This window comes from Limanda limanda, chromosome 13 (assembly GCF_963576545.1).
Source record: "Limanda limanda chromosome 13, fLimLim1.1, whole genome shotgun sequence".
Lineage (NCBI taxonomy): Eukaryota > Metazoa > Chordata > Actinopteri > Pleuronectiformes > Pleuronectidae > Limanda > Limanda limanda.
In genome coordinates this window covers 24,849,953-24,864,907 of record NC_083648.1, presented here as the reverse complement: position 1 = coordinate 24,864,907, position 14,955 = coordinate 24,849,953, and the positions used below count along the sequence as shown (strand labels likewise).

At 40.2% G+C, this 14,955-nt stretch overlaps 1 protein-coding gene across 1 annotated transcript in view; it reads right to left on the bottom strand.

Moving 5' to 3' along the window:
- The window catches only part of LOC133017576 (uncharacterized), a 28,612-nt gene extending 13,986 nt beyond the window's left edge, over positions 1-14,626 (bottom strand). The window contains 1 exon segment of the mRNA XM_061083685.1: positions 14,576-14,626. Within this exon segment, the coding sequence (XP_060939668.1) occupies positions 14,576-14,626 (51 nt within the window).
- Between the last annotated feature and the right edge of the window lie 329 nt (positions 14,627-14,955).

The following is a 14,955-nucleotide window of genomic DNA, read 5'->3' as shown; positions in this document are numbered from 1 at the left end:
CATGTTTGTACTAAAAACATAAGATATAACAAGTTAATGTCCTTTGTCTAATTTGCATTGGCTAATACCTGTAGGAGGATGAAGTTATATTACTCATTTATTAGCTAAATAAAATTGTATTTGTACTTCGGACTTGATATGACAACTGCATTTAGGCTGTTACTGAAAAATCAACAGGTTCTTTTCAGGAACAGGTCCCATTGTATTGAAAAGAAAAACAACATTTTCTCGAGGAAACAGGACACATTTCAAACTTCAAATCATCCACACCAAATTCTCTGTAAGCACAAGGGGTAAGTGTAAGGGGTTCAGAGGGTATTTGTTGATGATGAGGACAGTATATGCCAGGTCCCACATTTCACCCTTTCATGCCATTTTAATATGCCCCCCCTCCCCTCTCCCAAAGAATAGAATAAAAAAAGCGTGATGTAGTTATATAGATTGTTTCAATATTATTTCCTCATCGATGCACTTAGTAAACCTATAAGCCTTAAAGAATACAGCATTCACTTCATCAGGGTGAACCTTCCTTCCCCCTGTTGAAAGTGCCACTGCATTGAGGCGAGTGAATCTGCTCCTCTGCTCTTTTCTTATCACTCACACATAGAAATAAAGCCTGCTGAGTTAATAAGTATGTTAGTGGATAAAAGGGGCATCACTTCTTCTGCAACAATAAAGTCAAAACACTGAGTCATAATCTATTCAATTTCATTAATATAGCGTCAAATCATAATAAACATTGTCTCAAGGCTCTTCAAGTAGGTTGAGACCGTAAAATCTTCTCTCCTGTCTGCAGGTGTGTGTGTGTGTGTGTGTCGATCACATTGATTTTCTGTAATGAATTGATAGTGTCGGATTACGAATGCGTATTGTTCTGGTCATTTAACTCTGATGTTCTTGGCTGTGCTGTTACTTTCTTTTTCAGCATGTGACCATTTACCACTGTCCTGTTGTTGTTGAGTTAAGGCACAGATAGACACTGTCTTGGATTCTATTTGTCAAAACTCAAACCTTCCCAGTGTTTTCCTTTTCTCATTGAATACAGATACACACACCCTCCTGCTTGATACCTCAAACTCAACCCCTCAGGATTTTCAGTCTCTACATATTTCATTCCCGTTGTTTATGAATTGCTGTTCTGCTGTCTTCCACCTCTGGGTTTTGTTGTAAATCATTCTGTTTGATTTAGCTAGTTATTTTTGTCTATCAGAGGATTTTTAATAAGCCTTGTTTGGTTTGCTTACATTTTTGTTTAGTAGCAATTAGTGATAGTAATGCATTTAGCCTGACTCTGCTCTTATTTTCTCTACCTAAACATCTAACCTGACATTACTACATCAGACTTTTATCTCCCCTGAGTCGGACTATGGCCAAAAAAAAAAAATAAAATGAAAAAAGATCCTTTAATTGTCTAGCTGAAAAGTTCAAAGACTGCATTGGGTTCAAATGAAATAATGACACAGTGTTCACATGAAACATCCCTGGTTTAGTTGTGTAGCCCACCAGGCATGGAGATCAAATAGCTGCGTCTCCATGGCCATATTATTTGATCTTGGTCACGTGCACATGCAAGGGAGCCATGTTCACATCCCCACCACACTCACACTCTCACACACTCTCTCTCTCACACACACACACACACACACACAAACAATGTATGTGTGGTGGTGAATAGGTTCTTTTGACAATCAGCAGTCAATTAGCATGCAGCAGGAAGGGAAAGCGAGTGATTTCCCCTAGTTGTTCAGTGGCAAAGGACAAGCTAGTGGGTGGTCAGGCTTTGAACCAAAGCTGTAATTGCGTTCTTTCACTTTGGCAATTCTCATAAGCTGGATGCATATATGAGGTAAAATTACATAAACCACCTGTAAAACATTTAAAGGCGGGAAATTTAGATTTCAATCGCAAGAATTGTGGCCTGAGCTAATATCCATATGTTACTAGTACTAACTTACATCAAACAAGCTGCTAGTTACTGGGGATAAAGGGTTTGCGTCTTATCTTCTTTTTTATGGAACCAACTACTTTCAAGGCTGTAGGTACCTGTCTGTAGGTACACACACTCACCATTTCCTGCTGCATGTACTATGTCACTTCCTGTTTTATTTTGACATGCTTGTCTCTGTTTCTTCTAGGTAGCTTCACTCAGTCCCCAAATGTATCCCCATTTCTCAGCTGAAAGTTCTGGTTTTAAACACACCAGCATATCATACAGTCCCCACACTCAAGCGATAATATTTGGCCATTCTCTATCAATGATCATTCTACAATTATAAGAAACTCACAGAGCAAGTAAAATACAGATCTGAGGATCTTGGACCTCTGAGTTGGTTCAGTCATATTCAGTCACTGATCGATGACAGCAGACTGACAGACAGACAGAGTAGAGCTTGTACGCACAGTGTGAAATTTTCTGTTTCAACACTCAAATGTTCAGTTACCTTGTTTCAGTGACAGTTTTATACAGACTGGACTCGTATTCAAGTACAAGGACACATAGCTCTCTGTGATGATCTCTCCTTTCATTCAGCTGCTCTGCGCTGTGCTTTCATTATGATGATTGTTCTGTCGTGTTCTCATCCAGGGAACATGGGAGGCACGAGTTTACTGTGAGAGCTGTTTTCAACCTGAGGTGTAGTTCTAGTCAGAAGAAACAAAGTTATTGATTAAAAAAGTGGTCAAGTAGGTCACAGACACACACACAGAAACACAAAGTTAGATAAGTGTGTTTCTCCCCTGTGATCAGTCTATCAGTTCATGGTCTGAACAAATCATTAATTGTATTTGTACATGCTAGAGCAGATTCTCTCTCCTCTGTCCTTATCCTTCTAGACCTCTCTGCTGCATTTGACACAGTGAACCACCAGATCCTGATCCCATTCCTTCAGGACCTGGGTATCTCAGGCTCTGCTCTCTCCCTGCTCTCTTCCTACCTCAATGAACGCACTTATCGGGTAACTTGGAGAGGATCTGTTTCTGAACCTTGTCCTCTCACTCCTGGGGTCCCTCAAGGTTCGGTCCTGGGTCCTCTCCTCTTTGTACACCAACACTCTCGGCTCTGTCATTCACTCACATGGCTTTTCCTACCATAGCTATGCTGATGACACCCAACTAATCCTGTCTTTTCCCAGAAACACAGGTAGCAGCACGAATCTCTGCCTGTCTGACTGACATCTCTCAGTGGATGACCGCTCACCACCTGAAGATTAACCTTGACAAGACTGAACTACTTTTCCTTCCAGGGACAAACTCTCCCACCCATGACCTGACTATTAACTTTGACAACTCCGTGCTGACCCCCACTCTGACTGCTAGGAACCTGGGTGTGACACTCGACTGCCAACTCTCCCTTTCTGCCAACATTACTGCAACAACGCGGTCCTGTAGATTCATGCTTTACAACATCCGGAGAATACGCCCCCTTCTCACTCAGAAGGCGGTGCAGGTTCTGGTCCAGGCCCTGGTCATCTCACGCCTCGACTACTGTAACTCCATCCTGGCAGGTCTACCTGCTACTGCCATCCGACCTTTGCAGCTCATCCAGAATGCAGCAGCTCGACTGGTTTTTAACCAACCTAAATTCACTCGCACTACTCCGCTCCTCCGCTCCCTACACTGGCTACCAGTGGCTGCCCGCATCCGGTTCAAAACACTAGTACTCGCATGCCATGCTGTAAACAGATCAGGTCCAGTTTACATCCAGGACATGGTCAAACACTACACACCAGCACGTTCACTCCGCTCTGCTTCAGCTACACGACTCGTTGCTCCTTCACTGCAAGCTAAACACTCATCAAAATCACGACTGTTTGCTGTCCTAGCTCCTAAATGGTGGAATGAGCTCCCACTCGACATCCGGACATCTGAAAGTTTACACATCTTTCGCCGAAAACTAAAAACACACCTCTTCCGACTACATTGAATAAAAAAAAAAAAAACACTAACCACTTTTGAAACTAACACTTTGGTAGCACTAAAATGGCACTTACTTATAGCACTTTGTAGTTTTGCTTTATTTCGAAGAAATTTTACTGTCTTGATTCTTGTTGTTCTTGGTTTGTACCCTCAGGGTTGAATGCACTTATTGTAAGTCGCTTTGGATAAAAGCGTCAGCTAAATGAAATGTAATGTAATGTAATGTAAGAGACAAACTGTGTCACATTCATATAAACCATCCAGATGTGTGATAATGTTGTAACCATACCCATATAGGAAGTAAATGTTTGCCATTTACAACATATATGATCAGTTGTGTGTTTTAGCCTTCAAAATTTGTGATCAATTGTAAAAACTGAACATCAAGCTTCGGCACAGCGTTCAACGAAAACACACACGATTCCTGATCTATCATTCACCACATCTAAAGGCTCTTCTGACCAAATTTTAGCTGGATGTGTTCAACCTGCTATGACGAGTACATTGGCATGTAGATGTGTTTAAGCCAGGACTCTTATCAGACGTGTTTAACCTCTAACAGTGGTCACCAAACCCTTCGATCATGATGTATCAATCAATCAATCAATCAAATTTTATTTGTATAGCCCATATTCACAAATCACAATTTGTCTCATAGGGCTTTAACATGGTGTGACATCCTCTGTCCTTAACCCTCAACAAAAGTAAGGAAAAACTACTAAAAACCCTTTTAACAGGTAAAAATATGTAGAGACCTCAGAGAGAGCCACATGTGAGGGATCCCTCTCCCAGGACGGACAGAAGTGCAATAGATGTCAAGTGTAGGAAAACATCATCAGGATTAAAGTTTTTAGCAGCATCGATGAGGGTAAACATTTTGAAGGATAACTTCAATACTATATGTCAAGCAATCCTGCTGCAATTATAGTCTCTGGTCAGCTCAGCAAGATCACGATCCAGCATCAAGATGGGATCCACTATAGTCCACAGTGATTGTCCACTGCCGCCAGTTAGGATCCATCATCAGCCGCCGCCTCGGCCGTGGTCCACCTCCATCCGATGCCAACGCGACAAATGATCCTCCATTACCACTACGATCAGCCAGCACTATATAGAATCCGCCATACTGGATCCACCATTGCAACCTCTGATGCGCGATCCACAAATCGTAGTCCATGGTGCGGCCACAGCTGTGGCCCTGCATCTGCGGGCGATAAGGCACAGAAAGTCCGGGGAAGGGGTCAAGTTAGTAACATGTACTGATGAGATAAGAATTACTTTGATGTGATAACCAGTCTATCTCGACAGTCTTCACTGTCGATCCCCGCTCTGGACTCATCGGCTGATCTGATACATTCATGTCACAAACATAAATGGCAAACAATTTCTGTATGTGTATGTATCCAAATCCATTCTTATGTTTAAAATAAGGGTTTATTGTGAAAGCTTGCAGTAGTGAAAGATGCACATCTTCGAATTGTATCGTACTGGTATTTATTTGAGTACAACATTCACTTTTTACAAGGAAATAGTCATATTTATGGCCATATTCAAGTCAAAGCCTATATATAAAAACAAGCAGTAGCAGCTCCTCTGCAGAACATATCGTTGAACTGAAGCTAAATATTGAGCATTGAACAAATGCTGTTAATAAGAATTGACATTAATGTGAATATTGAGCATTGAATAGATTTTACATTGAGCCTCTAACAGACATTGCTATACATTTCTTATTTGACCCTCCTAAGTGTTTTTGTATAAATGCATATAGTATATATACATATTTTTTTCATATTGCATCAACATGAAATCTATGTACCAACTTTGATTGACTGTTTGTGATCCTCAATTGAATTTCTATCAATTCCTTGATAAGAAAAATTATTTAAAAAGCACAGTCACTGGAAAATACCAGGACAATAGAGCAGTAGATCATGCTGCAGGAATGTTTTGAAACGTTTTGGATGTTTTCATTCTTTGTGTAATATTACATGGAAAAAGGCAAATTACAAACTTTTTGGACTCAAGACTACTGGGACAGAGCGATATTAAGCTTTTCCTACATAAGCATAAGGAGATTTTGGAAGGACTTGTCAAATTGACATTTGACTTATGGCAAAACTTGTTTGGCTTGGTTTACTTTATCAAAGGTCAAAGGAATTGAGTCACTTAATGCTAAATCCGCAGTCAAAAGTTGTTAAATATTACATAGAAAAGAGAAAACATGTAAACCCAGTTTCCAATTTGATAGACAAATGTTTCTACAAGCAATATGAAGCCAAATGTGAAATGGAAAAATCAATACTGTAGTGGACTTAAAGTTCAACGGCTGGTGTATGAATATTACCACTGAAGGCATTTCAGACACATCAGTTCAGCAAAGATGTAATGAAAAGCCCACAGGCTCTTAAACACACGAACACTGTTGACCTTGTGGTGAGCTGGAAGATGCAGTACTAATAGCTGAACTATTTAAAAGGCCATTGGTTCAGGAGGGCTGTTCTCCTCCTTTCACTGGACCAAAGTTTAGCCTGTAGTCGCCCAAGGAGACATGGCAACCGACTCACACTCATCCCACTCACAAACCTTTAATCAGCTAACAGAACAACTAACCAGACAAGTCTGTGAAAAGGAATGCAATTGAAAAGATGCAATATATAGTAGTTAACATGCGTCATCATAAAGACTACTTGATGTTGTTTGGATATATCAATGTTTGTAAGCCAAATTATCTTTATAAGATTGCCAATTGTGATGAGAGACATTTACGTCCCTCAGACGATGAATCCTTACAACTTTGTTGATTCCACATCTATTCCACAAAATCCCCATGACATACTATTGTTAAGGTTTTGTGAGTGAAATGCATGTATCTAAACAAATATTCAATGGATTGCCATGACATTTAGTAGAGAAGTGCATGGTACCCAGAGGACACATTTTAGGACTCCTTAAGTTTTTTACTATTTACCTAAGACATCAGAAAAGTACAACTTCTAATTTTCCAGTACTTTTTTAAACTTGCAACTTTTGAAATTTGTAAACTTTACATAAAAACAATTTTATGTAATTAACCAAAAACGTTGAGATATTCATTAAATGTATAATTGTGTTGTTTAGACCAAAATCAGATAATTCTAAGTTACTCAAAACCTTACTTTAATAAGTCTTTTTGACAACACTTCTACAAGTCACAGTAGAAGGGTGGAGGCAAGTGGGATCAGTGAGTATGAGGTCGTATTTAAAGGAACCGCTTTGGTGAAAGAATGGGCTGTGAAAGCTGGGTGACTGACGAGCACCTATAAACCTATCAGTAGCTGAAATCTTAGGACAGCTGAGCACATGACTCCATGTCCTGAATGAACTAATGCAATGCTTCATTGAGCACACATTTTAAGGTCCTATGAAATGAAGAATCCATGTATGTAATTTAATCCTGTAACCATATGTTGATTCATCTTTATCTGTTGTAATTTGCCAAATAAGTGTCAAAAGACAATATTATAGGCTTCTAAATCTCTGTGTTTTCCCTAAACTTTAAAATAGTTTTATATGCTTGATGACTCATCCAGTGTCCGATTCATCAGTTAAATCCACAGGCGTAGGCGAAGTTGGGGCGAGTCCTCGTCAAAGTAGTAGAGCAGGCTGTCGTCCTGACATTCCATGTTGAGCTGCTAATTACTGTCAACTGCTGCAGTGTTGTGGCACGTAGTTTTGTGTTTTTAATGGGAACACATAAATATGTGTAATCAAATACTGCTCTCACATCGTTTTACAGGAACTTGTGTATCATGAAGCAAAGGCATAGTTCACTCTCTTTAAAAATTGGATTATTTGTTTTCTGACAGGGCTCACAATCATGTTTGTCTGTGAAATTTAAAGTTAGCCAGGACAAAGTTAGCCTAAGTATGTTAGACAGACATGAAATGGGCAAGATAGTAAAAACGCACATTGCCCACAGTCCAAAACTTTCCTCTTTGTGAAGTCAGTAATTGCCAGATGCTGTTTTATGCTGGTGTACCACAAGCTGAGTGGGCCCAAATCTCTGCTGGTTCTGCTGATAAAGCTAACAATGATCTGCATCGTCTGGAAAGTACCCCATTATGGCCTTTTTATTTCCTGTGTTTGTTTATCTCCACGCTTTGAACTTTCTTGTGAACAGTTTAAAAAAAAGAATTCCATTACAAATCACAAACAACTTCTGTGTTCTACATTTACTGGGCGCATAGTTTCTGTGTTTGTATTCTCTCAGAACAGAGACAGAGACAAAAGCAGAGGACAGAGAGAGAGAAAATGAAGGCTGTCCTCATTCCTTCATAGTGAAACGATGAAAAGTATCATCAGTGTCCCATTTCTGGAGTTTAGGGGTTACACTGTCTTCTCATTTTCACACATATATTAGTGTTTTCTGCTGCCTAGTCCATTTGGAGGAATCATAATACCTGACACCACTTCTACTATTGCCAACTTGAACATGTGGAACAGCCAATGGTACAATTACTGTTTGTACTGTTTTGGGACCAGCGCAAACAAATAAAAAGACTCTATAAATTTTTTCTTTCTGTCTGTAGTTTTCATGTTCGATGCAATGGTGAGTGAACTATTTATTCCCTTTGATATGGGGTCCCATACTGTACCAGGCTACAGGGGCTTTAAGATAGAGGAAGAGGCCCCATGAATATGAGTAGATGTACAGTAATAAAAGACAGACAGGCACACTAAATTTTCATGTCTGGGTGAACTATTCCTTTACCATTAATGGATTATCCTAAGCAGGTTGTATATATGCTTCTATATAGCACCCGCTGTAGCAGATTTACAGAGGGTTTTTTCACTGAAAGAAGAACAACGAATGGCACCAACGACTTTTCTCCATGAAAAGATGTTTGTGCTCTCTTCCTGACTGACTTCAATAACTGTGATCTTTGTGGGTTTTTTTTACCATAAACAATAAAACAAAGCTCCAAATATTTAACTGGGAAGCCACATTTTGGCCACTTCTCATACAGGATATATAATGGCCAACAGAAATAGGAAAAAAGACAGATTCCATTTATTTCATTTTTCAACATTTATATAATCTAGAAAATGCCCCAGAAATAACATGACCCTTTACCTTCTTTAAATTATTCTACAAAATAACCTCAGGTAAAAGTAGTCCAAAAAAACTGACATCCCTGAAACTGTGGGTGACTAGTGTGTCTTCTTTGAAAGCCACACACACACACGCGCACACACACAGTCCTCAGACATCATCAGTTGAAGTAGAAGTGGCTGATCCACAAAGACATCCAGATGTTTCTAATATGAAATGTAGACAGATCAATTTCCACATCTATATTCCATAACCACACACTTTTGCCTGCCTGTCTCCTTGAAGCCCCTAAATCCTTTCGACCCGCAGCTGCCACTCAGGTTTAGAGCCAGAGCAGAGAGATATTCTCGAAAATCTTTTATCATCTCCTCTCAGCAGATATACTGGCAGTGTAGAAGCACATTGGCTAATCCTGCCTCTTGAAAGTTTGTAGATGGCATAATGTTGGTATCCTGTGTGTGTGTGTGTGTGTGTGTGTGTGTGTGTGTGTGTGTGTGTGTGTGTGTGTTGCGTGCGCGGAAGAGAGAGCCTGTATCTCTGAGATGATATGATACATAAATCCCAGGTATTACTTAAATCTTGCTGATATTGAGGTAAGTAACAGTACCGCTCTCAACTCATATGTATCTTTACATAAATAGATACAATGTTAGCGAAATAAGCATCTGGGTTTGATTTAAATACTGTAGTGCCAATGGTCCTGAAACCTTTTATTAAATTAATTGTGCGAGACTTTAGGTACATTTTACTTTGCCTCTTCGGTAATTTAAAAGACAAACTGAAAAAAGTCAAGAAAACTGACGTCTGCCTTGGAATTTTGTGAAATTTCGGACATATTCATACTTGTCTGGAAATCTCTTCAGTGCATACAAGTGTATGAATTAAAATAGGGCAGTTCTGTTCCTAAGAGCATGAGTAATCACAGCTCCAAATCGATGGTCATGATTTCTGGGTAGTGACTGTAGAGGTCAAGTTGCTGAAGTGAGTTTCCTCTGTAGGGTATCTGGGCTCATCTTGAGAAATAGGTTGATCTCAGACATCCAGAGGGAGCTGGGAGCAGGGCCACTGCTTCTTCAATTTGAAAACAGACAATATGGTGCATCTGATTAGAATGCCTCCTGGTTGTCTTCCATCCAAGGTTCTTCCGGGCATGTCCAACAGGTAGCGGCCCAGCTGTAGACATAGAACTAGCTGGAGGGATTATTTCTCCCATCTGGCATGGGACTGTCTCGGCATCTCTCTGGACGAGCTGTGAAATGTCGTTGGGAGGAGGGATGTCTGGCGTATCCTACTTAGCCTGCTGCCAGTGCAACCTTGCACAAGCGGAAAAAAATTGCTGTATGTTGTGACTTTATTTGCATACGAGGAAAGTGATGCTGGAACCGTCCACATACACACAATGAGTAGGTTTACATTGCACTGCCACAGATTACAGGGTCATGTTACCCCATTCCTGCAGCCCCTGAGTGCAACAATGATCATCTGTGCATGGCTTGTTCAATTCTGTATCCTCCATACTCCACATAGAGGTCCCTGATACAAAAGTTGATCAGTCACATGTCTACACATGTAAAACATGGTCTCTTTAAATTGTTGCATCACTGACGCAAGTGTTACATATTTTTTTCTTTAGCTGGTGTTCATTATCACGTCTGGACAGGTGTTGTTGAAGTGAGGGATAATGTCATACTCAGTGTTTCATCTATTTTGGAAATTAGCTTGTGCTAAAGTTTTTTTCTTCAGATATGTAAAATCTACAAAGGTTTTAGACACTAAATGAAAATCAGAATGCATTAAAAGCAGTGCACAGTTTGGATTTAGTCTAAGATTAATAAAAATGGATAAATAAAAAGAACAGCAGGGCCAATTCGTCCGACTCAGTGTCTGCAATCTCTTCATGTGATGCTGATTCCAGGTTTCACTTGGTTAAGTTTGTGGAAAGATCAAGGTTAGTACTTTCTTGGGGTTAGAGGAACCTCATGAACATGGTCACAATGATAAACATGTAGTTAAGGTTGTGGTAAGGTTAGGGTTGCAAAATTCCGGGAATATTCAAAGTTGGAAACTTTCCATGGGAATTAACGGGAATATACTGGAAATGTTGTTGGTAATTTATACTAACTGTACAGTATTTACCTTGTCATATACAGACATAAATATAAACATTTTGTTGTGTCATAGGCTGATTTGAGCCCTGAGGAATCTTTGGGCACTTGACTAAATGCTTCTGCATCGTTGTGGCATTCTTAACATAGGTCTTTGCACAGTATTTGCAATTGTACACAGCCTTTCCTTCTACATTGGATGGGGTGAAATGTCTCCACACATGAGATACTGCACGTGGCATTGTTCTGTAGAATAAGATGAGAAAAAGTTTGTAAAAAAACACTAATGCAGTGCCAGAGATATAGTTAGCCAAACAATTGGAATAGTCTGTAAAAATATTTTACAATTGATGGATAAATGAATGGAAATAGGCTAGATCAGGGGTGTCCAAACTACGGCCCGCGGGCCAACTGCGGCCCGCCATCCATTTTTAATTGGCCCACATCAATGTCTAAAAATATAATGTATAAAAAGAACTTTTTTTTTTTTTTTTTTGAAACTCAAAATTTAGTAGCGCTCAAATGGCACTTACTTAAAGCACTTTGTTTTGCTTTATGGGGCCAGGCTTCGTCGACAGGGGAGAGGCCGGTGCATGCTTCTGCTTTTTCAGAGACACGCAAGAAGGGGCACGCAAGAGCCCCTTGCGTGCTTGCGTGCCCCTTCTTTCGTGCTTGCGTGCGTTCACCAATTTTTGTATGTTTACGACAAAACTACGCAAGCCTCACGCAGCCCGCAAGGCTTTGATTGGTCCGCTAAATACATCCTTTCCAGAGTCATATTTCCGGTTTCATGCCCCATAATACTGGCAGAAACCAAGGAAGATTTAGAAGAACGGATATGGACCAAATAGAAGAGCACTTGGCAGAAGAGATCTGAAAGTATGACCACTTGTATAACCCGTCACTGACTAAATACAAGGACACGCAGATGACCTGCAATTCCTGGAAGGAGATCTCGGCTGACGTCGGTTTGCAGGTCGACGAGTGTACGAAGCTGTGCAGAATGATCAGGGACAAATTTGTCCTTCAGAAAAAGTAATAAACAGTCTACAAAGACTGCCACACACAAAGAAGGTGTCTCAAAAAACGTTACTCCACCTAGTGGTCTGGCGGTGAATTGCTTTGCTGACTTGCTAGCTGTCTCTCAGAACGCCACCACGCCACGCCCCCCCCACCCTGAGCGACGCGACTGTCAACAGTCTACTCCAGGGCAGGGGGGCGTGGCGGCGTGAGTGGCCCAGTCCTTGGTATTTTTGTATGTGGCCCTCCGGAAAAAAAGTTTGGACACCCCTGGGCTAGATGAACAGATGAACAATCCTCAATCAGCATGCTAATATATTTTCCCCAGTAATATCATCGAAACTTACCTGACTAGTCCTGCACACTACAGCAGGCCTCAATCAGCCCTGCTGTAGTGTGAAGGATGCTGGGAATGATCTGTGCATGTGATGGAAGAATGCACAGTGGAGGGTTGAAATTCAACATGCAGCGTGTGCTGCATTCCATACATCTTTAAAATAGAGTTTTGAATGATGTTTTTATTGCTCAGCATTTAATTTGCATAGTTGTTTTTTTTTCAAAATTCCCCAAATTCCTGAGCTTAATATTCCCGTGGAAAGTTTCCGGAATATTTCCGTAAATTTACCGGAAACTTTCCGCCCCTTTGCAACCCTAGGTAAGGTTATAGACATGGAAACGTGTTTTGTTAACTTATCAATCCTCCCAACCCTATCATCAGCTGCTCAAGGTCCCCTAACGATAAAACATTAACTAGTTTTATGACACACAGGAAAATGAACCCTCTATGTTTGCTTGTTTTTGAGAAGAGAATAGTGTAACTGTTAGTTTGAAGTGCCAAAAATGGCAAATGTTATTATTATCATGCATCCTCAAATTCAAAAGTGTAATCTAACATTAAAATGGCATAGTTACACCATTACAGGTTTGATGCATGCATAACTGTATTTAGCAGCTTGCAGCTTGACAATTACAGTCCACTAGTGTGGATGGTTGAAACTTTATTTTCACACCTGTTCTTAGCTTAACAAAAGTGTAAAAGTAAGAAGCTACACAACATGACTGTCAATGACAGATGATCACATCATATTCTTCAGATGGCGCATGTAGAACTATAAAAAGAAATCCAGAATTGTATAAAATGCGCACAACATGACTCATAAAGTCGTCTTCAATCCAATAACCTCTGGATTCCTCAGTAAGCCTGCAGCAGATGGTGTATGTGGTGCAGACAGTGGGTGGAGAGAACAAACAAAAGCAACCATTCTGTCAAAACCGCTCGTTGGTTTCAACCTATTGAAACATCTCATGTGTGATAAAGCTACACAGTGGTGTGGCAGGGGCCTGGAGGGTTGCATTCTTGAGACCAAACATCTCTAGTTTGAATCTGAAACAAACACAAAAAAGGATCACAACTGCAGTCTCTTAAAGCCTTTTTTCAAGATGTACTTGAAGCTTTTTGTCAACTGTTCTTTTGGGATTGGAAGTAGGTTTTATGAAAGAACTTACAGATGAAAATTTGTATATCAAATGTGAGGCTAAAACTGACTATATAAAAACTTTTTTTTAAGTTTTTCCCAACTCAGTAACTACTGAAGACAAGGGGAACATGGCTACTGATATTGGATGTTCATAAAAACGTGGGAACCAAATCCTACCCCTACATCAGCCCTCAAATCCATTGCATTGTTAACCAGCTTGAGAAAACCTTTCTCCTATGAAGGGCCATTTCAATTGTTAACAACATCCTTTGAGGGCCATACTAAAAAATTGAACACGTATAAATCTCTCTAATGCGATGGCTGGATCCCCTCTCAATGCCGAGGTATCTGATGTGAGATGATAGCGATGATGATGATAATGGTGATGATGCTACTCTTAGCTTGTTTTAAACAAAACAACCTCCCCACTCACTGTTGGTAGACACATACATGGCTTTCAAGGACAGTATTTCCCCACACATATCCAACTCTATTCTGATCATACATCATTTGTAAGTTCTTCAAGACAAATTGACACTTTGAACTTCATTTCTAGCAGCTTTGCAACAGCATAAGCATATGTCCCCCACCCCTGCCGTGTACTGTCAAGGCATGATACTGTTAGTATCTACCTACTGATTCCACAAATGTCTTTTTGTCTGTGTGTAAGTGAAATGCATATCTCACAAACTATTCCTTTAGTTAGCCTCACTCTTGAAATTGGTATTTTTAATAACCCAAGGAAGAGCATTGCCGAGTTTAGTGAGATTTGGGCATGTGGTACCTTCAATATTAATGCATTTTTTTTTATAAATAAGTGCGCCCTGTAGCAGTCAATGGAGGCGGGGCAGCAATCTAAGAGTCAGTCCACTGACTGAGCTTAACAGGTCTTCTTCGTCTTACAGGCCACTGCAGGTCTAAATCTGCCAGATCATTTTGATAATTACATTTTTGTATTTTACCATATAGGACTGACACAGACGTACCAACCTGCGACGGGTGAGGATCTCCATCTTTGCAACAACATTCACAAAATTCATTATTTCATTTCTTTAAGGTGCCCTGAGTCCATCGGTAGGCAGCATTGGGGTGCAGGGGGTTAGTACATGCAAGTAGTTAGGTGCATGTTTGGTCATGGGGTCAGTTGTTCATTGAGAGGGCCTGAGAAAACCCAAATGCACCAAGTGAGAGGACATATACAACATTTGGAATGACCTCACCATATGAGAAGAAGAAATAATGGTCATCTCTCTTCATTAGGGCTTCCATGAACAAGGAAAATTATTTGTTTGAATCTAGACCGGGCTTTACAAGTGTTTAAATATGATATAAAGGAGGTGAG